The 25,009-nt window shown below is 38.8% G+C and overlaps 1 protein-coding gene across 2 annotated transcripts; it reads right to left on the reverse strand.

Moving 5' to 3' along the window:
• Positions 1–305: 305 nt before the first annotated feature.
• LOC106085542 (myrosinase 1) lies at positions 306–11,896 on the reverse strand. Of its 2 annotated transcripts, none has more exons than XM_013249845.2 (7): positions 11,788–11,896; positions 11,437–11,725; positions 10,838–11,365; positions 10,344–10,678; positions 10,176–10,278; positions 10,015–10,118; positions 306–1,153 (listed from the first exon to the last, which is right to left on the reverse strand). In XM_013249845.2, the coding sequence occupies exons 1-7, from the start codon at positions 11,814–11,816 to the stop codon at positions 1,036–1,038; spliced, it is 1,506 nt and encodes a 501-aa protein (XP_013105299.2). In that variant the 5' UTR covers positions 11,817–11,896; the 3' UTR covers positions 306–1,035. The 2 variants fall into 2 exon arrangements, with proteins under 2 accessions (XP_013105299.2, XP_013105300.2); XM_013249846.2 differs by lacking the exon at positions 306–1,153 and adding an exon at positions 4,536–4,760.
• Positions 11,897–25,009: the final 13,113 nt, after the last annotated feature.

Here is a 25,009-nt window from a genome sequence, read left to right on the forward strand (position 1 = left end):
TGAAATTTTATCTTAAAAAAAAAATGACTGAAAAAATTTTTTTTAATAAATTTAATTTTTTCCTTAGACAAAACATTTTGGCGGGCGGTTTGGGCCCGAGAGCCCTCACCTGGCTACTTCCCTGGTCCTAATGTTTCTCATAAAAGAAGTTTACTTATCAAAAATTTCATTTATGGCTAATACATTTTTTTGCGTGCATTTCCCTAGTCTACAATGTATTTTTGTCGGCCGCTGAATAAAGCCAGCAATCCAATATTAACCTTTAAGGACCCATAAACCTTAAAAAGAACACAGTTTTAAATACCTCCTATTTAAATGCATTTAATTTTTTTTAATACCAGCACAACAGGATATTCTCCTACAAGTGACAGGGTCGGTGTTTTAACGCATAGACAATAATTGCACAAACATTAATATTAGTATCAAAGAATCACATAAAAAAAATTACATTACAGAATAAAATGTTTAATTTAATTCAAAAAAAATATACTAAATACAAAACGTATTAATTAAAATCAAAGCAATTTTATACTAGAATTAAGAATTGTAAGTTCATTCATAAAGTTTAAACAGCTCTTTTTTAAATGTTGTAATATTGCTTATGCGATGAGCGTTGAGACGTATTGTGGATACGAAGAACTGCCTCTCAGAGTTCAAACAATCTATTCTTGGGGGTTTATTTTTCCTTCCTCTATTAGCGTGCATATTGCAAAAGTGCAAACAGATATTTAGGTTGTTTATTTTGAATTATTTTGCGAAGTTAGATGAGACTTTTAATATTCAGATAGCTTTTGAACGATACATTGAATATTTGGCGAGTAAACCGGGATATTCCCCCTGTGTCGTCTTCGTTTAAGAATAAATCGTGTTACATCGTTAACAGCAACATTTAATCTGCGACCATCTTTAGAATCACAGTGTGAGGAAACTTCGCAGTCATACAAGCAATAGGCGAATATTCAACGGTGCAGATATTACTAACATTATTTGAAAAATTTTTAATATTTAAACATTAGAAAAAAGTTTTGCAGTTAATCAATTATCGAGTATAGTTTTGGTTTCGATTACACTCTTATAATAACGTGCGGAATGCTTTGGGATTCGTTCCTTATTTACACTCGCGTTGTTCACATAATACAATCCAAATTTTTCGCTGCAAATTGAAGAAAATATGTTGAATTATATAAAACTATATTGGAATATGGTTTAAACACAATCAATCCTTTGTCCTTATAATTTTAGGATAAAGAAGGGTTTGCCCTTTCTCACTACATAGACAGCTTTTTACTACTACTATTGGGTTGCGGATTTTTTAAAAGAAAGTAAATGCATTTTTAATAAAACTTAGAATGAGCTTTAATCAAATATACTTTTTTTACACTTTTTTTCTAAAGCAAGCTAAAAGTAACATCTGATAACTGACAGAAGAAAGAATGCAATTACAGAGTAACAAGCTGTGAAGAAATTTGTCAACGCCGACTATATGAAAAATCCGCAATTACTTTTTGGGTAACCCAATACATAGACTATGTTTTTATACCCTCCACCATAGGACGGGGGTATACTAATTTCGTGTTTCCGTTTGTAACACCTGGAAATGTGCGTCTAATGTACATATATTCTTGGTCGTCATGACATTTTAAATCGATCTAGCCATGTCCGTTCGTCTGTCGAAAGCACGCTAACTTTCGAAGGAGTAAAGCTTTTTACTTTTACTTTACTTCAATTGGCTATGACAAAGCATTTGTTCCACTAAACTGCTTACTTAGTCCAAAGTAGCATATGTTTGCCAGTATTATTCTTCGCTTTATCTCAAAACTTGTGTCATTCGTTTCGGTTACGGCGGTGCCTAGGGAATTAAAGTTACTGACTATCTCAAAGTTGTGGTTCCCAACTTTCTCCATTTTTTTTATTTGCTCGGTTGTACAAGGTGTTTTGGGGGTTGAAACCATCCATTTTGTCTTATCTCCATTTACTGCCAGACCCATTTTCACTGACTCTCTTTCGATTCTTTCAAAGGCAGTCATTACTACTTCCGGTGACCACTTATCTTGTGATTAGTGTGCCATATCTTTTCACATCTGCATCTCATATAATCTTCTTCAGCAGGATATTAAAGAGATTATTAAATGGTTCGGAGAGATTCATTCCTATTCTTACTGAGGAATGTGTATCAGCAAGTGTCATCCTGCAGAGTCTTATTAATTTTGCAGGGATACCAAACTCAGACAAGGCTTAAAATACCTTTGAACGGAAAGGAGTATCGAAAGCGGCTTTGTAGTCAACAAAGAGATGGTAAGTGTTGGTTTGTTCTTCTTGGGTCTTTTCCGCAGTGTGAATATCTGGTCCAGGGTCGATTTACCTGGTCTAAAGCCGCATTGATAGGGCCCAATTATCTCATTGACTTTAGGTTTTAATCTTTCACACAGTACGCTCGAGAGTATCTTGTATACGATGGGGAGGAGATTTATTCCTCTGTAGTTTGCACATTCCTTCTTGTCCCCTTTCTTGTGTACGGGACATAGTATGCTGAGGTTCCAATCATCGATAAGTCAGATAAGCTGATGCATTCGCCTTATCAGCGTGTCGCCTCCGGTCTTAAATAGTTCAGCGAGTAACCCGTCGGCTCCTGCTGCATTGTTGCTCTTTAGATGGTTCACTGCTACCTGGACCTCATTCTGACTTGGAGGTAAACATTCTATACCATCGTCGGGGATTGGTTCTGCGGTATCCTTTTGGCCGCCAGAGTCGAACACTAGCGGTTGGGTGAAATGTTCTTTCCATTTACTCAGCATGTTATCTATGTCGATGACCAGATTTCCTTCTTGTCTCTGCAGGAGGATGTGCCTGCATCAAAGCCATCGGTTTGATGGTTAATTCTTTGTTAAAATTTCCGGTCTTCATTCTGACTCCTGTACATTTCAATTCGCTCACACTCACGTCTTTCTATTTCCTTTTTCTTTCTGCGGAATAGACGTTTATTCTCTCTCCTTTTCTCCCGATACGTCTCCTTCTTCTGGCGCGTTGCTACTAATTGCAGGGTTGCTCTTTATGCCGCATTCTTGGCTTCAGTAGCTTGGTTTCGGATGTCGCGGCATTTTTCATGGAGTGTCAAGTGGTGGGAGACACCTCGAAACTTGTTGTCAGAGATTTTAGAACGAGCGCAGAAGATCTAGGCGCTTGGAACGCTTTCTGCATTCGGCTAGTGGAACAAATATTCTGTCATAGTCAATTAAAGTAAAGTACAGAGCAATAGTTTACCACTGCGCCATTATATAATCGGAATTATATCAAGCAGTTGGGACAGTCGAGTGGAGTATGCCGCTGCCATCTGTTGTGTTTGCAGCTTTCTCGACATGTTGAAACGGGTGCGAACCTTTGCTGCAACAAGGTAATGATCCAAATCTATATTCGCTCCACGGATCGATCTAGATGTACGATCAACGCTTGATGAATGCCTCCCATCAATCACAACGTGATCAGTTTGGTTCCTCGTGTTTTGATTGGGTGACAGCCATGTGGGTTTGTGAATATTTTAACGTTGAAATCTGGTGCTACTAAGTACCATGTTTTTTGCCGCGGCGAAATCTATCGGCCTCAACCCATTACTGGACATTATCTTGTGGAGGCTGGACATTATCTTGTGCCTTTGTTTCTCATAGTTTTCTGGGGCCGGTTTACTGCCCCGGCGCCCCAACCGCATGGGTTTTGTAGGATTGCACAGGTATCCCTCGTTGTGGCGAGCCGCTTGCTTCAAGATTGGAAGCCGCCCCTAACCTGGGAACAGACGCTGATGTTGGCCATTGGTTATTTGAAGGAGTAAAGCTAGGCGCTTGAAATTTTGCATAAATACTTCTTATTAGTGCAGGTCGATTAGAATTGTAAATGGGCCAAATCGGTCCATGTTTTAATATTGCTGCCATATAAACCGATCTTGCGCCTTGACTTCTTGATCATTTACAGGGCGCAATTCTTATCCGATTTGACTGACATTTTGCGTGAAGTGTTTTGGGATGCCTTCCAATAATTGTGCTTAGTATGGTTCAAATCGGTAAATAACCTGATATAGCTGTCATATAAACCGATCTGCAATCTTGACTTCTTAAGCCTCTAGAGGGCACAATTCATATCCGATTGGGCTGAAATTTTATACAACGGCTTCTCCCATGACCTTCCATTCCAATAAGGTCTTAAACGATCTATAGCCTGATACGGCACTCTTATAAACCGATTTCCGATTATGCTTTTTTTATTTTCTGAAGCTATGTGGTTTTCAAAACTCGAAAGTTGATTCCTACTGAGCTAGGACCGATGCCAACGTGATGGATGTGTATCCCGCGTCTGAACTGGAATCCCACGACACATTTTCGTCTGCTCAGCTAATCCTACTCGAATTAATCCAGCCAAACTAAGAATTAAGGATGACGACACAGTATACTGGTATAACAGCATAATATTAAACCCTTCCCACGAAAATGATGTAAGCGACATATTTTCGATTTTCGTTTTTTATGGATAGCGATAAAGGATATCGATTTACGTCTACTCTCAAAATATCAGAGCAGTACCAAGTACTAAAGGCTTGCAAATGCCACATATTTCTTTATTAAAGCCATCTGTAGACAACAAATGCATTGGTACGCTAAGTGATCATCAACGCAGCATCAGGCAACAACAACAATAACAACATGGACTGTTAGAGACCGCAATCCCGAAACAACCATCATGCCATATACCGTAATCGGAGCAACACGGAATACCTGCAATGCATTAGGAAACAGTGTTATTTTGAAAATACGCTTTCATTCTGTGATATCGTAAATCTTTATCCCTATGATACAATTAAGGATTTCTATGGTACTGCAAATTGCTGTTAAAACACAATTACAGACATTTATGGTACTACATTTTGGTCCATATTTGGGATGTTTTATTTACCAGTCTTGCGGATTCGCTAGCTAATGGATATTAAAACGCTCTTTCCGCTAAATCCTTTAACATTTACTTTAACGTTGGCAGCACTGACACACATCCGAAATAATCAAATATCAACAAAACAAGCAAAATAAGTCTTTTTATTTTAAATAAAAGTTTCTCGTAGTTTATAAACGAGATTTTACTAAAATCCTTAGCAATTTTGCCAGTCCAGAACGTTTAACCATTGAAAAATATGTTGCCTTCTTCCTCTTTTAGTTTTGTCATTCAAATTGAATGATGATACCAAATGTTTTATTAAACGGCGATAGTAAGCGGCGATAAGATTAGCTACTTAACGCATTGGGGATATCATTTTTATCCATACAAACTAAGCGAGAAAATCCGCTTAAAGGGTATTTTTTCTATTGCAACTGGCCATGTATTTAAAAAACGCTAGTAGTTTTTATATTTTAGTTTCATAATTGTTTTTTTTTTTTTAAACATGCTCAATGTTAGCAACTGTTCCAATAAATTGATTGGAAATAAAAAATGTAATCTATTAAAATCAACCAATTGATTCCATTGTCCATTTTTGAAGAAACTACATATATTTTTTATTTAGGGCATTTATAGTGGCGTAGTATTTTTCTTAATTTTCTTACAATTTTTTTTTAGTTTTTTAGCATCATATCACCTTTTATCGAAGAAAATTGGATTTAAGTGCTCAAAACATAAAATCATAGCTGCAGGACAAAATAGTGGGCTTATCACCATAGTAATATCATTTTAAAAATACAGCATTAAATCTTACTAGACACTGAAAGGGTTTACAGAAATTTCTCTTACGAAAAATTTAAAAAATTTCGTGCCCTTTCCAAAATGTTGGATTTGAATTTAAATTTCCTGTCCAGCAAAACACCCAGGTATTTTGCGCTTTCTGTAAATGGGACATTCTTTCCTCCCAAGGCGAGGAGTAGTTCTTTTCCTCCTGCTGTCCTGCACGGATTTATACCTAGACCACTTTCGGTAGCCCACTTTGCTATTGCGCCTAAAGCTTCCTGAAGTATATCTCTTAGAGTGCTGGGGAACTTTTCCAGAGACAATAATATATTGTTAATGGCTATTTCCCCAAGGTGGAGGAGATAGCAGACCTCCTTTAAGTGTTCCTCTGCTGACCCATCTTTTTAGATCCACTTTTAGGCTTGGGATGCCTGCCGTAAGGCATCTTTTAGTAAGTTACTTAAGTTTCTTACGGTAGATTTGATGCCTAGAAACTCAACTCCTTCATGATTGACGTGGTTTTACATTATTGGAAGCATCTTCAATATCAAAAATACTACCATTGTATATTCCTTGACAGTGAGAGAACGCTCTATATAGCCGAAAAGGTTGTGAAGAGCTGTTTCAGTGGATTTGCCTTTACTATATGAGCAGCATGCAGCTCAGAGACAGGCGATCTCCAGGGATCTTTGCCCTAAGATATGATTGTATCAACCTCTCAAGAGTCTTCAACATAAAGGATGACAGACTAATAGGACGAAAATCTTTCGCCTTTGGTGGTAAGGTTTTCCTGCCTTCGGAAAAAAATACCTTCCTGTCCCTCCATCCCACAGGTATATATGACATGCTTATACAAGCATAATATCTCCCTAAGCCAGGGAACCAGTTTATCAGACATTATCAAGGCCAGGCGACTTATTTTAACTCCCAAAGGATTTTCGGCTCAGACACTATTTCCCTAATAACCTCCGTCGAATGTATGCCAGTGACAACCTCTCTTGGCGCCACGTTGTCCGTTGGAGAATTTCCTGGGAAATGTGAATCAACGAGTAGTTCTAGTGCTTCCTCACTAGCCATTGCCCATATATTCTCTGACTTCTGAGATCGTCCTTAGTCTAGAAGCCTCAGAATTTTTTCTGAGCCTTTCTCAGCTCGCCCTTATATTTTCTTAGCTCAGCCTTATGGATGTCCCATTCGTGTGGTGCTCTTGTGGCTTTTGCTCCGTTGAAGAGTTTTCTGCAGTCCTTCCTTAGACCAATCAACTCTGGAGTCCACAATGGCGGTCGCTGTTTGCCCCTTGGCTTGACACTAGAGCATGCTGATACAAGCGTGTCATTCTGGGCCTTCGTGATTCGATTGACCATTATGTCTATATCATCCGCAGTTGCCACTTCCTTTTATGGTCTAGAAGGGATAGACGTGCAGAATTTGTGCCGAAATTTATTCCAATCCGACTTATCTGTTTAGCCGAGGGACCACTTCTGCAGTATTTTCTCCAAGGTTGAAACTAATATATCGATGATCAGAGAAGCTGTGGTCATCAAACACTTCCCAGTCGCATATTCTTGCACTTATATCCTCCGATACAAAGGTAATAGTATCGGAGGATAGTACTTCCTGCCTATTCTTGGTTATACCTTATAATATATTCGGTAAGCAGCTCACCCCTTTCGATGACATACGAACTTTCCCATTTCTAGTGATTTGCTTTAGCATCACTTCATACAATGAAGCTCTTCTTCCCTACAGAAGCGGTTTCAACCAGCGACTTAAGGTTTGAAGGCGGCATCTCTGAATCGTGTGCCATATATAGAAAAGCGAGCGAGTGATGAGACTTGTTTATTTCAAGGCTGGCTACTACTGAATCTTCAGTGCCTAGCGAAGGAAGAAGAAAAACATTCAGACTACTTTTTGCAAGAATACAGGCTCTGTGTCTCCCATTCCCCGTACCCTTGAGTAGTTTAAATTCGGGAATTCTTAGTCCACGAACCATTTCTCCACACATCCTTGGTTCCTGGATAAGAACCACGTCAAATCCACCAGCCATCAGGAGGACCTTTAGTGCCGACCAAGCGGCCTTACAATGGTGAAAATTTATCTGCAGAAACCGCACCATAGTCAGGATTCAGAACTTCCACCACTGTTACTTTACCCTCATCTTCTAATTCCGCCAGGAGTTCATCCTCACAATATTCGTTAGATCTTGTCATGATGAGCTTCCGTATGCATCCAGGAGTAGGTGAGAAAACTGTGGAACCACTCCGCAGGACACTGGATACTTGTGGTGTGGACGATTTTTCCGCTGGGGCACACCTTAAGCCCATTCCAACCGGATGACCTACACAGGGCTTGTCGGGTCCCGTTTGATGCCTTGGCCTCCTCACTCGATTGTGGGAGGGGGATTTTCAGTCTTCTGAAATCCGCCAGACCTTAGCGATGTGGTCGATTGTTCCTGAGGAAAGTGTTCAGCAAAAACTGCTGAGTCATCTACTGTTTTCCCAACCCCACCGCTTCTATAGACCTTCCCTTCCTGAAAGATTGGGATTATATTCCCTTAGCCTTTCGAGAATCGATTCAGGATCTGAGGAAATCCTTGGTATCTAAGCGCACGCATTGGTCGAGAAGGAATACCTTCCTTCTTGACTAAATCTAGTGCTGCACCTAGATCTCATCAATCTTTTTTAGGGCGCAACTATAAAATTCAAATGAGCGTTGAGGAGACCAGGAAATTTCGCAAGGACATCGGAGTATACTGATGACAGTCCATTGACTATCCCACTCCAATTATTCCTAGGTATGCAGCCCTGTTCTTCTCCCTTGTCGACAACTGCAATCACCAAACTGTCCCTAGCAACATTACAAAGGTTTTTGGACCTATCTTACTATTGCTCGCTCTAGTTCTTTAAGGCATGGGATGGCCTCCAGGTGACCGCAGCCTTTTTGCTAACTGCGGTGAAGTTTCCGAATCTAGTCGTGTAGTCTTTGGGGTAGCATGTTCAGCGAATCCCCGAGCTCAATTTAGGGAGCCTCTCTCCCTATTACTTAGGATCATTCGCGCCAAGCCTCTCAATAAACCTGAGAGCGATGCACCTTCTATTATTCCAACCTCTTAAAGAGCGTGTTGGTTTGCCGGGGAAGGCCAATGGCATAGGCAAATTATAGGTATGCAAATATAGAATAAGTTCGGCCTTGTCCTTAAGACTCAAACCAGATATCTTCGTCGTCAAAAGCCCCTGCTGACCAGTCGTCCTTCGGCTAGTGGGGCCTGGAGCTGTCGCTCCACCAGTTAAGGTCTCTATAGCAGACAACATGCTACGGCCTGTCACTACCACCACAGCTATTGGGTCTTTGTATTCCATTCTAAGCCTACTCCACGGCTCTAGATCTGCCTCACCACTGGAAACAGACGCAGATCATCAACCGCCTAATGGATACCACTATCGTAGCTATCCTTAAGTGACTTAAATTTTTCTTCCAAAAATAATGACCTATTACAAGTGAAAAAAAAAATTCTTGCGGAGCAAAATTACAAACGTCCGCTCCACTCAAAGGTTCAAACAACCATTATACCATTTTGCGAAAATCTCGAAATTCGACTTCAACTTCGCCGTCAGGAATAAGGGTTATTGCCTTACACTATTCTGGTTTCCTAATGTATGTAGATATTACATGTGATACGTAGGCAAAATTTAATATGACAAAAGGATTTCGGAATAAATATGCCGTTATTTCAATTAAATCCAGCCTTAATTTCATCATGTCTTAAAAAAAAGTGCGCTCTAATCGGCATACATTCTCATATGTAAAATACATGGCGATTATATACCGCTCTATTCGTATTTGACGTAAATACATTCATAAGACAAGTCTTCAGGCCAAAACAGAATGAGGGCGTTGTACTTTGTTTTTGAGTGTCGCGTTGATAAATGCAACTCTACAAACAAATACCACAAAAGCAACGCGCAAAAGTTAACTTTGACGACTGACATCGAGCGTCATTCGGTTTTGCGGTACGTGAAGTACTGTTTTAAGGCGTCAAAGTTAAAATTGTTTTACTTTTGAGCGTTGCTTTTGTTTGCAGAGTTGCATTTTCCAACGCGACACTCAAAAACAAAGCACAACGCGCTCATTCTGTTTTGGCCTTTATGAAGACAGAAAGCTACAGCTCATGCGGCAAGTCTTAACGTGTAATACAATAGCAGCTTCACCAAACAATTTCTTCTAAAATCTCCTTTAATTTGAATTCTTAAATCCAGAAGATTCGATTGTGTTCTGTCATTTGTAATGAAATCTGTTTAAAATTTTTCAGAAACTTACGTATAACCTCTTTGCCACTCAAAATTGTCAATCAAACTCCAATGTGTGTAGCGTGTGACATTGCAACCCCTGTTAATGGCATTTAACACAGCCTTTAAATGAGCCTGAAACAAAACGAAGATAATGTGTTAAAAAGTTCTAAAACTCATAAAGAAATATACCTTAAGATAATCAATACGATCCGTATCATTCAACTCTCCACTATCGGACCAACCATTTTCGGTAACCATAACTTCAATATTGTTGAAGTTTGAACGAATCCAACTGAAAATGATACAAGTATACTTAAAGTTATTGGCAGAACTTGTAGCAGGTGAATTTCTTTGTACTTCAGGAGACCCTCCAAACCTTCCGGCACACAGTAAAGCCATTGGGATTTGGCTCTTTTCCATTTTGGATCCAAATCATATTTTAAACGTGAATCATAGTCCCATGATGGCTTTTTGCCTCTTGGCGGCACAGCCTCCTCCACAAAACGTGAAGTGTAATAATTGAGCCCCAGAAAATCGGCAGAATTTCTAACAATATTTCTTTCTTCTTCGTTTAGGCTCATGAGTCGTGACCGCGATCTTCCTTCCCGTAGACTATTTTCGGCAATGTCATCCAACATTACTTGGGGATAGTTTCCTGTTTCACCAAACAAGGGATAGGCCAGCCAGCCCAACTAAATTAGAAAAGATTAAAATGAAAACACCTATAAATAAAAAGTCAATCTATCCAATTTTTTTCAAAAATTGTATTATTTATAAAAAAGGCCAAATTTCAACACATTCCGCTTATATAACACTATGAAATTCCACTTTTTTCTAATATCCTTACTTACCGAATATTGCATGGCTCGATCCACCAATGCTGTATTATTCGATTTTGAAAAGTAAAATCTCGAGCTGATTGTTATACCGATTTTACCCTTTTGTTTTTCGAAATATTTCTCCCTGTACAAGCGATACGTTGCAGCATGAGCCTTTAGCGTTGTGTCCATGCAAAGATAATCGGCAACACCGGAATCCTCGCCCATGGGTGGATAATTGCCCGCTCCATATCCGGGAATGCAATAATCATAGGGTTCGTTAAATGTAATCCAGACCTTAACACGATCGCCAAAGCTTTCAAACAATAAATTAGCATAGTCGCGGAAATATTTTACCAACAAAATATTGGTGAATCCGCCATAGAGATTAAGAGCTTCAGGTAAATCATAATGAACCATTGTGACCATGGGCTCGATGCCGTTTTCCAAGAGTTTATCAATAATCATGTTATAATAATCGATGCCTTTTTGATTTTTTGAAGTTATTGACCCGTCCGGTAGAATGCGAGACCAAGATATGGAGAAACGATAGTAATTGACCTGATTGCAACAAAGAAATATATATGCTATGTTATATATGCAGTTAGTTAACGATTCACATTTTAACATACCTTTAATTCTTTCAAAGCCTGCAAATCCTTATCGAACAAGTGATAGGAGTCGGGGCCCACATCTGCCGTTGAATGATCTACAATCATTTCGGGATGTTGATGGGTAAATGTATCCCATATGGAGGGACCTCGACCATCTGCATTCCAGCCACCTTCTATTTGATATGCGGCCGTAGAAACTCCGAATTTAAAGTCATCAGGAAAATGTTTACTTCCTCTTTTAGCATCCAGTTCACATAATTTAAACTCATTGCCTTTTACTTGCTGATTTAGAGTGAGGCCAGTTATACTAAAATTATTGTATAGTATTGGGTTAGGATACGTATATTATGGTTCTCTCGATCATCTTACACAATAAAAGCTGCGATTTGTCTCAACATTTCGTCCACTTAGTTCAATTGACATAAACCAACTGATCATCGAAGATGTGTCGGGTTTTTCCTAAATACGAAAATGCAAACAATGCCCAACTGATATGCCAGAGGTTTGCATTCACTTGTTGGTTATCAATTTGAATTAACACCAACAACGAGAAAGCTAAATATTTTATTAATATAATACAGCATCAAGTCTTTGAATTATGACAGCTAAACTCCAATGATAAGCTACTTCAGAGAAAAACTATACAGAAAGAAAAATGTTCATGATATTAATGATTTTGACATAACATTTATGAAAAAGAAAATGTCTAAATACGTCCAATGAAACATGTCATAATATTAATGAAAATCAAACATATAGTTTATGAAAAGTTGTCATAACATTTATGAAAAATTTTCATAACATGTATGAGCATTTTTCACAAGATTTAAGAAAAAATTTCATAATAATTATTATTATATTCATGAAAAATTGTTCTGCTGTTTATGAAATGTATTCATTAAAATGTTAATTATTTGAAACTCGACCTTATTTATGCAATAATGCGAAATATTGATGCATAAATAATAAAGAAAAGAGAAAAACCAGAAAGACCTCGAGCTTGAATAAAAAACAAACAATATTGCAATCATTTTCATAGTCTTTCAATGGCTTTACATTGAAAATTACTTACCAAGTTTTTAAGCTTCAATTCCTCGTAGGGGCGATTGTGAGTTTGGGTTGCTTCTAAATATGGAAAGATGTGTTTAGATTATGGAATTCTTCCAAACGCTTCAAAAGTAGAAAGAAGATTCCTCGTAGGGGCGATTGTGAGTTTGGGTTGCTTCTAAATATGGAAAGATGTGTTTAGATTATGGAATTCTTCCAAACGCTTCAAAAGTAGAAAGAAGACGGGTGTTTATATGTTTGACCACAACGCTGAATTTCATTATTTGGCTCTATAAAATGGAAGTTCTTTTAATGCTTCACTCAGCTTTATTTCTTCCATTAAATCTTCATAAATGAGACAATTTTCGTTGTATACCTAAGTGGAAATATTTCAATAAAATAATTTTTATATGTATGATAAAAGTTATTAATATTATGAAGATTTTCTTCACATTTATGAAACAAAATTTCATATTAATACTTATTTTACTAAGCATTTTTATACCCTCCACCATAGGATGGGGGTATACTAATTTCGTCATTCTGTTTGTAACTACTCGAAATATTCGTCTGAGACCCCATAAAGTATATATATTCTTGATCGTCGCGACATTTTATGACGATCTAGCCATGTCCTTCCGTCTGTCTGTCGAAAGCACGCTAACTTCCGAAGGAGTAAAGCTAGCCACTTGAAATTTTTCACAAATACTTCTTATTAGTGTAGGTCGGTAGATATTGTAAATGGGCCATATCGGTCCATGTTTTGATATAGCTGCCATATAAACCGATCTTGGGTCTTGACTTCTTGAACCCCTAGAGTGTGCAATTCTAATCCGATTGGAATAAAATGTTGCACGACGTGTTTTGTTATGATATCCAACAACTGTGCCAAGTATCGTTCAAATTAGTTCATAACCTGATATAGCTGCCATATAAACCGATCTTGGGTCTTGACTTCTTGAGCCTCTAGAGTGTGCAATTCTAATCCGATTGGAATGAAATTTTGCACGACGTGTTTTGTTATGATATCCAACAACTGTGCCAAGTATGGTTCATATCGGTTCATAACATGATATAGCTGTCATATAAACAGATCTGGGGACTTGACTTCTTGAGCTTCTAGAGTGCGCAATTCCTATCCGATTTGGCTGGAATTTTGCATGACGTATTTTATTTTCATCAACTGTGTCAAATAAGGTGAAAATCGGTTCATAACCTGATATAGCTGCCATATAAACCGATCTGGGATCTTGACTTCTTGAGCCTCTAGAGGTCGCAATTATTATCCGATTTGCCTGAAATTTTGTACGACGGATCCTCTCATGACCATCAACATACGTGTTTATTATGGTCTGAATCGGTCTATAGCCCCATACAGTTCCCATATAAATCGATCTCTCTTCTTTACTTATTGAGCCCCCAAAGGGCGCAATTCTTATTCGAATTAGCTGACATTTTACACAGGTCTCCAACATATAATTTGATTGTGGTCCAAACCGGACCATATCTTGATATCGCTCTAATAGCAGAGCAAATCTTTTCTTATATCCTTTTTTGCCTAAGAAGAGATGCCGGGAAAAGAACTCGACAAATGCGATCCATGGTGGAGGGTATATAAGATTCGGCCCGGCCGAACTTAGCACGCTTTTACTTGTTTCTTCTAACAACAACATACTTTTCAGTAGTGAGCCTGATGCTCTGAAATTGCAGGCAGCACTACTGCTGTAATAGCAGAACTACTGCTATAATAGCAGCAAAATTAACTACTGATATTTAGTAGACAGTGTTTGCTATTTTCAGCAAACTTTTTCTGTGAGTGTATCATTTATGAACCCATAGCAGCTATATCGAAATATGGTATCGTTTAGACCAAACAGACGTCGAGGGTCCTATACATCTCACTGTTCCAGACTGTAAAACAGAAAATTTATCTATAAGGCAGTTATATTTAAATCCTCACCATATGTAAGGTTTTAACACAACTCATTATACCAAATTCATCTATTAAAAAAAGAAGCAAGAAGGTCTGCTTTCCCATTTTCAGCAAACAAAAACTGCTGTTTTCAAACATTTTTGCTGTTTTAAATAGCAAATTTGGTTGAGTGTTTATCCAAATATGAACCATGAATGAATATGAACTATTTAGGCCAAGGATGTCAAAGAGCTTAACAAAGCCCATTGTCGCAAATTTCAGCGAAATCGGACAATAAATATTCCTTTTATGAGTCCAAAACTTGTAATCGGGAGATCCGTCTATATGGCAGCTTTATCTAAATATAGACAGATTTGGGCCATATTAACACAGTCCACTGTGTCATATTTCAGTGAAATCGAGTAATAAACATTCTTTTATGGTCCCAAGTACTTAAATCGGGAGATCAGTATACATGACAGCTATGCCCAAATATAGCTCGATCTTGACCATACGCGGTACGAATGTCGAGGGGCCGTATACAATTCATTGTGCTAAATTTCAGCGACATCGTTTACTAAATTCACCTTCAATGGGCCTAAAACCTTAAGTCGGGACTTCGGTATAAGTGGCAGCTTTGTCCAAATCTGGACTGATCTGGGCCGTATTGAACAGGGATACGGAAGGGTGTCCCTTAAATCGGCAGATCAGTCCATAAGGGGGCCATATCAAGATAGAGTCCAATATAGCCCATCTTCGAACTTAACCTGAAAGAAAAAAGAATCTGTGCAATGTTTCAGCTCAATATCTTTATTTTTAAAGACTGTAGCGTGATTTAAACATACAGACGGACGAACGGACATGGCTAGACCGACAATCAAGAATATTCATATACACTTTATAGAGTCGGACTGTATATTACGATGTGTTGCAAACGGAATGACAAAATGAATATACCTCCATCCTTTGGCGGTGGGTATAAAAGCAAGATCACATAGATTTGTTTCCATTACGATTAGAAGCAGTATCAAGTTGCGGATCGAATTAGAGCGCCCTCCTTGTCAACCCAATAAAAACAAGTAAAAACGTAGTAAGTATGGTCATGCCGATTTACACAGAAAAAATTAAAAAAACATGGTTCAATCAAGAAATTTGTACATTCAATTAAAAAATTCTCTAAAATCAGACCTATAAACGAATTTGTATTATTGATTAATAATTTTGTAAAAATCAAAAATCCAATCAAAGCAGTTATTGGGTTAGGTAAGAGTGGCAGTCCTTTACAGACTCACTTAGACAATTTTAGGTCCATTGTGATACCACAGTAGCGACAGACCAAGGCTTCTGGCGGGAATGGAACCTACGACCCCTGCACTGGTAATGCAAACACGCTACCAACTCGGCTACCGGGGCGCCCTAAAGCAGTTATTAACTCAATAAAATAATTTATTTGAAAGTTATCCCAAATAACATTTATGCAAATTAAATAAAAAATAATTGATATTTCTTGCGTCAATAAAAAATATTGCATTTTATTAGATTAAATTGCGGATAAAACATGCAATGTATTGCTTTAAAATATTTATTTTTTAATTTATATTATCCAAAGGGAAGAAGAAAAATTTGTCTTTCCTTTATGAGTCCCTCTTCATTGTCGTGGATTCCATCTGTAAAAGTACAAAGAACAAAATAATTATATATACATATGTTGAAGTCAATCGTTATAAATACCAATCTTAGCATTTTGCGGCAAACACAACAAAATATAGATCCACATGAAGCGTCCTTAAGCGTAGTCTCTATAGGGATAAAAACATATTTAAATAAAATAATATTTATAAATACCAAGTCTACCTTCTTCCATGTCCTCAAATTTGTTTCGTTTGGATAAACTTATTTCATTTACAGCATAACACTTAAAAAAATAGTTTTTGCTTAACAATTATTATTTAATAAATTATTTTATTGAGGGATAAATAAATAATATATATTTTTTGTCTACCCACGCCACTATGTGTCTGTCTATGATAGAAACTTGATAAATAATTGTCTCATTTGCACTTCCTCTCTTTACATATGTCCTTTTACACATATGTAAAGCAGAAACAGATACTCACAATTTGTATTATTAAATAACAATTCAATTCGTACAATTAAAAATATGTTTAACGTATGGTTAGGTTAGTTTTAAGTGGCAGTCTGCAATCAGACCCACTTAGACGTTTTTGCCCATTTGTAATACCTACCGTTGAACAATCCAAATCGCTTTAAAAAGTCCAATTACTTGTGAATGTGCGGTTAAATCGGTTAAATTTAGGTCTATATATATTCTCTGTAAGCATACCCGCCTAATCGGGATTATCCTGACTTTCTGTGGCTATTCCGACTACTCGATAAATAATATTGAAAAATCCCGACTTTTGGAGCCAATACAAATACTGCACTATTCGGATGAATACGCATGGACCTTTTGTGCAATCAATTTTGAATATTCGAATCACTTGAGCCACATCCATTTGTTTGTCTGCCTTCAGCATGGCACTTTTTAAAGATTTTGCTATCGGACTAGTACAAGGTACAACTCTGTTTTTGGTCCCGTTTTATTTTATTTGGGGCAGTCGTATTTTTCTACCGTTTTCCTTGAAGCCTAAAGCGATAAGTTGTATTAGCCTCTTCCAAGTTAGTGCCAAGAATGGGTCGCATAGTTAAAGCTTTCGGTATGACTATATGGACCGTCCTTCCGGTGTTCCCCACTGAAGGCACAAAGAGTATGATATTTATTCGATCTCCCATTCGTCTGTCCGCACTTTAATAGAAAGCACGACGGCGTATTAAATTTATATGAAATACAAACCATTCTCTACAACTTTTAAAAAGGAAAGGAATGCGTAATGTCTTTTTGACCTATTAGAAATGAAGAAGAAGAACTTCATTTATGCCTTCCATGAGAAGTATTGGCGGATTGTGTTGTGAATTTTTAATAAGGCCTTATGGCACGTTCATATTGAAATTTTTAAGATCTGGATTTAACGAAATCTAAAAACAAATCCTGTCGGTTTACACTGCGTTTTTGGGGATAGAAGTGATTTACACAAGCGTACATGCATAAACATGAATGCGAATATCACACTCATTCATACACAGAAATTTTAAAATATTGTCATTAACGAGTAGATAAGGGATTCTGCCATCTATATTTTCATTGATAATATGTTCGTTCAAAATGTCGCTTAACATGTCATGCATGATTTTCGCGACAACTATATGCATATATCATCAACGATTTGTATGGGCTGTCGACTATGTGTCTTCAACGATTAAAGAAGCTCATGCTCCCTTCTTTTGAGATGTTTTGACAACGCGTCCTGCTGGGGACCTGCAATGTACACTGACACTCATAAAGAGACACACAAATTTGCCCGACCTTTTTCATTTTAAAACATACCCAGTGCGAAAGTTTGGGAGCAAAAGCTGCTTCTAAAGGCCTTACTTTGGAGACACACGACATGGCAGAGACCTTCCCTACATCTTGCTGTTTAACAAGGCGTATCCAGAAAAATAAGGCCGTCCCTTCTCATATCCAAATTCAGGGCTTACAGATGGCCGTATGCCGAAAGAGGTTTTGAACGTGTAGGGCAAAAAAAATAATGCCCTCTCAAATTTATTGGAGAGAAACTAAATATGCATTTTTTGAATGAGAATTTTATTTTTACATTTTTGAAAACTTAATTTGCATTCGCCGGGATTTGATCCACTGACCCTCTGTTTACTTAACCTATGTGTTTTCTGCTGGGCTATCGCACACCGAACAATGACTTCGCCAAAAGCCTAATATGTGTTTAATATCGGCTTGCTTTTCATTCGTATTTTCTTTTGTTTACTTGTGCAAAAATATGAGGAACTCATTGCTCAGAAATGCCCTTATAGAAGGTTTTCTATCCTTTTTTTGAACGAAATGAATTTGTAAAATGAAAAAGATTCGATCCAAGGGCTTCTATAATGGCAAAATTTGGAAGGACGTTTGGAGTTTGTTTTGCTTTGTTTGAGGTTGAATTATAGGCCTTATGGAAGGTTTCCAAATGTGAGTCATTCTCGAATTTCCCGCTGGGTATACAACAAATACACACATATTTACAATGCTAGAGAGAATAAATCCACACACAGCTTTAAAGAAACACAAATATCTAATAACGATTTTAATTTTAAAAAAATTACCATGCACAATTGAATGTTGTGAAAAATTCCTAAAAACTAAATTGGTAAGGCTAAGTCATAAGTCATAACAAATGATGGTAAAAGTTTTGCCCTTTCCGAAATGTTAGATTTGGAGTTCAATTCCTGTCCAGCAAAATACCCACACTCATAGAAAAAAGTTTGCTGAAAATAGCAAACACTGTCTGCTGAATATTAGCAAATATTTTAATGAATGGGATGTTTGAAGAAAAAATTTACACTTTCCATAATCTTTTTTCTTTAAATTTAGAAACAAAAGGCCATGCCAGTCACATACACATTAGTTTATCCAAGCGAGCAGCAAGCTCAACCTCATTTCGAAATATTTACCAATGGATGGATCAGGTAACTTCTTTATAGTAATATTTCACAAATTAAAATCATCTCTTTCAACAAAATTTCTAAAAAATGCCTAAAGTTATCAAAATAAGTAACAAGCAAACATAAAAAATAACATAACTTTTTTTTTAGCAGATTTTGGTACTTAAAAACGCAGGTTTTGTTTGCTTATTTAGCTGACGAAATGTTTGCTAATACAGCAGCCCCCTATGTTTGCTGAAACAGCAGTAATGTCTGCTTTCCCATTTTCAGCAGACAAAAACTGCTGTTTTAGCAAACATTTTTGCTGTTTTGAATAAAAAAAATTGGTTGAGTCTATCAATCTCTCAAGAGTCTTCAGCATGAAGGATGACAAACTAATAGGGAGAAAATCTTTCACTTTCGTATTATACGGTTTTCCTGTTTTTGAAATGAAAATTACCCTTTTGTCCCTCCATCCCACAGGTATATACGACATGCTGATACAAGCAGAGTAAATCTCGTCAAGCCAAAACCCCAGTCCGTCGGACACAGCGTGTAATTGAACCGGTGATACATCATCAGGGCCTGGCGACTTAAAGGAGTCGACACTTTTTATCGCCCAAAGGATTTTCGACTCAGACACAATTTCCCCAATAAACTCCGGCGAATGCATACCAGTGACAAACACTTCTAGAGCCACGTTGTTCGTTGGAGAGTTTCTCGGGAAATGTGTCTCACCGAGTAGTTCTTGTGTTTCTCACTAGACATTGTCCATACATACTCTTAGTTCTGAATATACCCCACCGTAATAGGTATCGAGGATTGGATCTTCCTTAGCCTAGAGGTCTCAGATGTATCCTTCACAGAGCTGCAGAATTCCACCCAGGATTTGTTCTGAGCCTTTCTCAGCTCGCACTTGTATTTTCTTCGTCGAGTTGTCTGCAATCCTAATAATACGACACACATACTGTCGGCGTTTGTTAACGCACTTTCTGCACGAATTGTGGAAATTTTGACATAATTTTTAACGTCTATTAAAATTTTTGCAATAACTTTTCGACCTTAGATTGCCCTTTTTAACTATATAGTGAGTTGAAAGTCCAAATTCGTATAAGCCATAATTTGGCTCCTTCTTGAATACCCAAGGACATAGCTTGAACCATTGAGCTTTTTTCAGGGTTTTCTACCTCTGTTTTGCTAAAACTATAATATTATGAACGTTCATCAATATTTTAGGATATTTTCTTCAAAATGATCCAAATATTCTACTTGAATTTATGACCTTGTTTTGTTTTTGTTGTATTAACTATATTTATATAAAAGGATACGAATTTTAAATATTTTTGTATACCCACCACCGAAGGATGGGGGTATATTCATTTGTTATTCCGTTTGCAACACATCGAAATATCAATTTTCGACCCTATAAATTCTTGATCAGCGTAAAAAACTAAGATGATCTAGCCATGTCCGTCCGTTAGTCTGATGAAATCAAGCTACAGTCTTTAAAAATAGAGATATTGAGCTGAAACATTGCACAAATTTTTTTTTTTTTTGTCCATAAGCAGGTTAAGTTCGAAGATGGGTTATATCGGACTATATCCGCCGATTTTGGGTCTTAGGCCCATAAAAGCCACATTTATTATCCGATTTTGGACTGTAAGTTGTCAATTTGTCCGACATCGGTCAGATTTGGATACAGCTGTCATATAAACCGATCCGCCAATTTAGGGTTTTAGGCCCAAAAAAGCCACATTTATTATCCGACTTTGCTGAAATGTGGAACAGTGAGTTGCGTTAGGCCTTTCGACATATTTCTTCAATATGACCCAGATCGGTCCAGATTTGGATATAGCTGCCATATATACCGATCTCTCGATTTAAGTTTTAGGACCATAAAAGGCGCATTTATTGTCCGATGTCGCCGAAATTTGCGAAAGTGGGTTGTGTTAGGCCCTTCGACATATTTCTGCAATTTAATGCGCATTTATTGTCCGATGTCACGGAAATTTGTTAGGCTCCTCGACATTTTGCTAAAACTTGGATCAAATCGGTCCAAATTTGGATTTAGCTGACACAGTGATTTATGTTAGGGTTTTCGACAACCATGTCGTAAATGGTTCAGATCGGTTTATTTTTACGTATAGCTACTAAAAAGACCAATATTTTATTATACACAATTGAACAATGACTTGTTCTTGTTAGTATTTGGTCTAATTCGGAATATATTTCGATATAGCATAAGGGGCGAGAGGTATGCATTTTTCATCGGATTTTGACGAAAGGTGTTTTACATATATACCCGAGGTGGTGGGTATCCAAAGTTTGGCCCGGCCGAACTTAACGCCTTTTTACTTGTTTAAAATAAGATTTTGAGAAAATAACTAATACACTAGTTGAATATGTGCTATTCAAGAGAGTGGCAGTGTATGTCCTATGGGTTTAGGCCTTTAGAGGTAATGTCTTCGAAAAAATTTATGCAAATTCTGTTTTAGAGAAAATTCCATTAATATGTTATCTATATACATTTTTTTTATCGAATTTTTGTCTATGGAGAAAATTTAATTAAAGTTTTCATCGAAATTTTGTCTTAAAAAATGTAATAAAAAATTTTTCGATACTTCAACAAATTTTGAGAAATATTGCCTGAAGGAAAGTTTAATCAAAAATCTGCCCTTAAAACTATGTTAAGAGAAAATTTCATCTTTTCAGTAAACTTCATAGAAATTTTGGCGACTTGTTCTTCTTTAGAAAATATCTCCTTAAAATTGTATCTGCTCGAGCAATGTTGTCTTAGAAACTAAAAAAAAATTCTTAAAGGGGTTTCTTATACAAGAAATAACTGGTTTAACCCGATTTGTAGAAATCTCAACAACTTTTGACGGTTTTTTTTTAATTTAATTTTTTGAATAGTTCCAGAACCGGTTTTAGAAAATACCCGGTTTATTGAACATCCTAGTTTATATAGGAGCTATATGAAGTTATCGACCGATTTGGACCATTCGCGCAAAGGCTATTTGAGTTTATTGCATTCTCTAGGGGCTCAATAAGTCAAATGGAACAAGAACATGGGTCAACACCCGCTATTTCAGAACATTGGCACATTATATGCTGGACCGCTCCCTTCTCCTTCTCGTCCCCGCAAACGGGGTCACATAGCCTTGGCTGTATGTAAACTATAGCATCAGAACTCGCCTTATTCGTCTAGCTAACTTAGATAGGGAGCTTAAACAAAGTGGGTTCCCCGAAATCTGGCCAACTCATTAGTTACATCAATTCCCGCCGTCCTCAAATGGCGCAGTACCCAGCACAGTCCAAATGAATACATTTTTAAAATACTTTCCGCTTGTATAATCGCCATTCTATTGTATAAGCTGACGAGACCACACTGGCCCTGCATAACTTATCACAGACCGGCCAATGGCTTTGTACGTGGTCAACAAGGTTTCTTTGTATGCACCCCAAGTGCTGCCAGCAAGTGACTTGAGGACCTTGTTTCTACTTTTGACTTTATCGCAAATTGCGGTGGTATGTGGGGAGAATGTGTAAGAGCTGACAAATGTGACGCCAAGTATTTTGGGACACTTGATAGTCGGAATCATTTCTCCATCCGCCATCACAGTCAGCTCAGTATTGACCTCACGCGTATTTGCAGTGAACAATGTGGTTGAAGATTTGGTAGCAGATATCTTCAGATTTCTTGCAGCGAAATATGAGACAAGTTCGTTGAGGTAGACGTTCAACCTATCGCAGATGTCAACAACGGGTGGGATGCCTGATGCCATGATCGTACAATCGTCCGCATATGATACGATCTCTATGCCGTCTGGAGGGGGTGGAATGGAGGATAGGTAGAGTTTAAACAGTGCCGAAGATATCACCCCACCTTGGGGTACTCCCTGGCTGGGAGGACGTGTTGGCGATGTCCTCAAATAGTTTGGCATGGCTGACCGTGTCGAATGCCTTCGATAGGTCCAGTGCCACGAGGAAAGTCCTATCACGTTGCCTCGGCCGATTGAAGCCACGGCAAATGTGTGCAGTAGTGGCATGCAAAGCAGTTGTTATGCTATGCAGTCTTCGAAATGTTGATGCTCGGCGAATGGAAATTCTCCTACGAGGGTCGGGAGGAGTAATGCCTCAAGCGTCTTTGCTGCTGGTGAGAGAAGGGAGATCGGTCTGTACGACTCCCCCAAACTCGGGTCCTTTCCAGACTTCATTAGCGGGATCATTCTGCCCATTTTCCAAGCATCGAAAACTATAAGAGTGTTCAAAGACAAGTTGAGGACAGATGTAATGTACTCAACTCCAGGTGAATCCAGTTTCTTTAACACCAATGTAAAGATTCCGTCAGGGCCCAACGCCTTGGATGATTTGGCGCCACGGATGACATTCGTCACTTCGTCCATGGTAAATTGTGATGGCTGCCCATCGACTCGGAGACCACGGATACGGCTGGATGGATCTCCTCCTTGCCCTGTCACTCTCGAAATGAACATTAAATTTAAGGTTGAACAACATGGCGCATCTCTTCGGGTCAGCCACGGTTACTTCGCCAAAAGTGGCTGAGGTCATGTCATCCCATCTACCGGGGTTCGAGAGTGACTTAACAATAGACCACAGCTTGCCTAAACCTGTGCCTACGTTATATTGCTCTAAGTGTTTCAGCCACAAATTCCGCCTACCATTGACAACCCTGTTAATTTCCAGATTCAGCTTGCTGATTCTGGGGTTAGTGGGGTCCATACAATGAATCCAATCAAGCTCGTCTGAGAGTACCACTGTCTGCGCCGGGAAATTGGGCCGCACTTGGGGTATTCGACAGGCTGGTATAAACCGAGCGGCCGAGCGTGGAGGGTGGTGGAAATTGGGCCGCATTTGGGTTATTCGACCGGCCGGTATAAAGCGAGCGGCTGCTGCGTTTCACATCCGAGGAGGGTGGCAATGCGGCGATTGATAAACTCTCTGAAGCCAGCCCAATCGACCTTCTTCTGATTGATAAACGTCCGGCGCTCAAAGGTTATGAAGTCGTGTGGTCGGTCGATGGTGAGAATTATGGGGAGGTGGTCTGACCGCAAAGAGATGACGGCTTGCCAGGATATGTCACTCAGAGGATGCAATAGAAATGTCTGGCGAGCTGCTGCACCTCCTCGCAGTCCTAGTGGGAGCATCCTCACTCACCGTGCAAAACGTGGAGCCTTACATTTTCTCTGCCAAAGCTATGCCACGCTGGTCGTTACCTAGGGGAGAATGCCATGACGTGTGATGCGCATTAAAGTCCCCTAGAACCAGATAGTAACCCACTTATGTCGGGGTTGTACAACCGGCGGTATGTACACGTTGTATAGCTCTATCTCGGCAGTACCGGACCTGAGTGCTATCCCCATGCACTCTCTGTTGGGGTCACTAGCGCCAGGCGCAGGCGAGATGGGTCTATATTGCACGAAGGCCAATCCCCCACCTCCAATACTTGAGCGATCCTTACGTAACACATTATATCCGTGACAACTGTGCAAGCTGCAGGTGTTGGTCAGCTTTGTCTCCTGGATCGCTGCGACCAATATGCCCTTCCGACTCATAAAGTCTTGCCACGAAGTCCGTTGCAGTTTAACTGCAAAAATGATACACTTCCCGGCACTGGCCTGGCTATATTGGGGCTGGGATGTTGCTCTTGCGTATTTTACCGTACGGGAGAGGTCGGGGGGGTTACATAGTCCGACAACTACGACGCTTGTGATCCACTGCTGGTGAAGTGAGGCCAGAGCGAGATCGAAAATGTAACCACTCCTTGCACCGGTTACACCTCACCGACCGATGATGGAGGCGGTTCTGGCAAACCGAACAGAACCAGGGTCCGGGGTTCTTTTCAATCCCGGCACGGATCAAAAGCGTGCGGAGAAGGCACTCCGGGATGTGCCTCTCCCCTGACGAAAGAAGACGAACACGTACACTGAGGCGGCAGCCCTTGCCGATGAAGGGTTCCATCGGGTCAATCCAGTGCGTACAACCGGCTGCCATGGGATTGTCTATACAAATTAATAATATGCTCTGAATTTCTTACCATAAAACTTTAAAAAGTGTATACATAAAAAAACATGAAAA

Source organism: Stomoxys calcitrans, chromosome 4 (assembly GCF_963082655.1).
Source record: "Stomoxys calcitrans chromosome 4, idStoCalc2.1, whole genome shotgun sequence".
Classification (NCBI taxonomy): Eukaryota; Metazoa; Arthropoda; class Insecta; order Diptera; family Muscidae; genus Stomoxys; species Stomoxys calcitrans.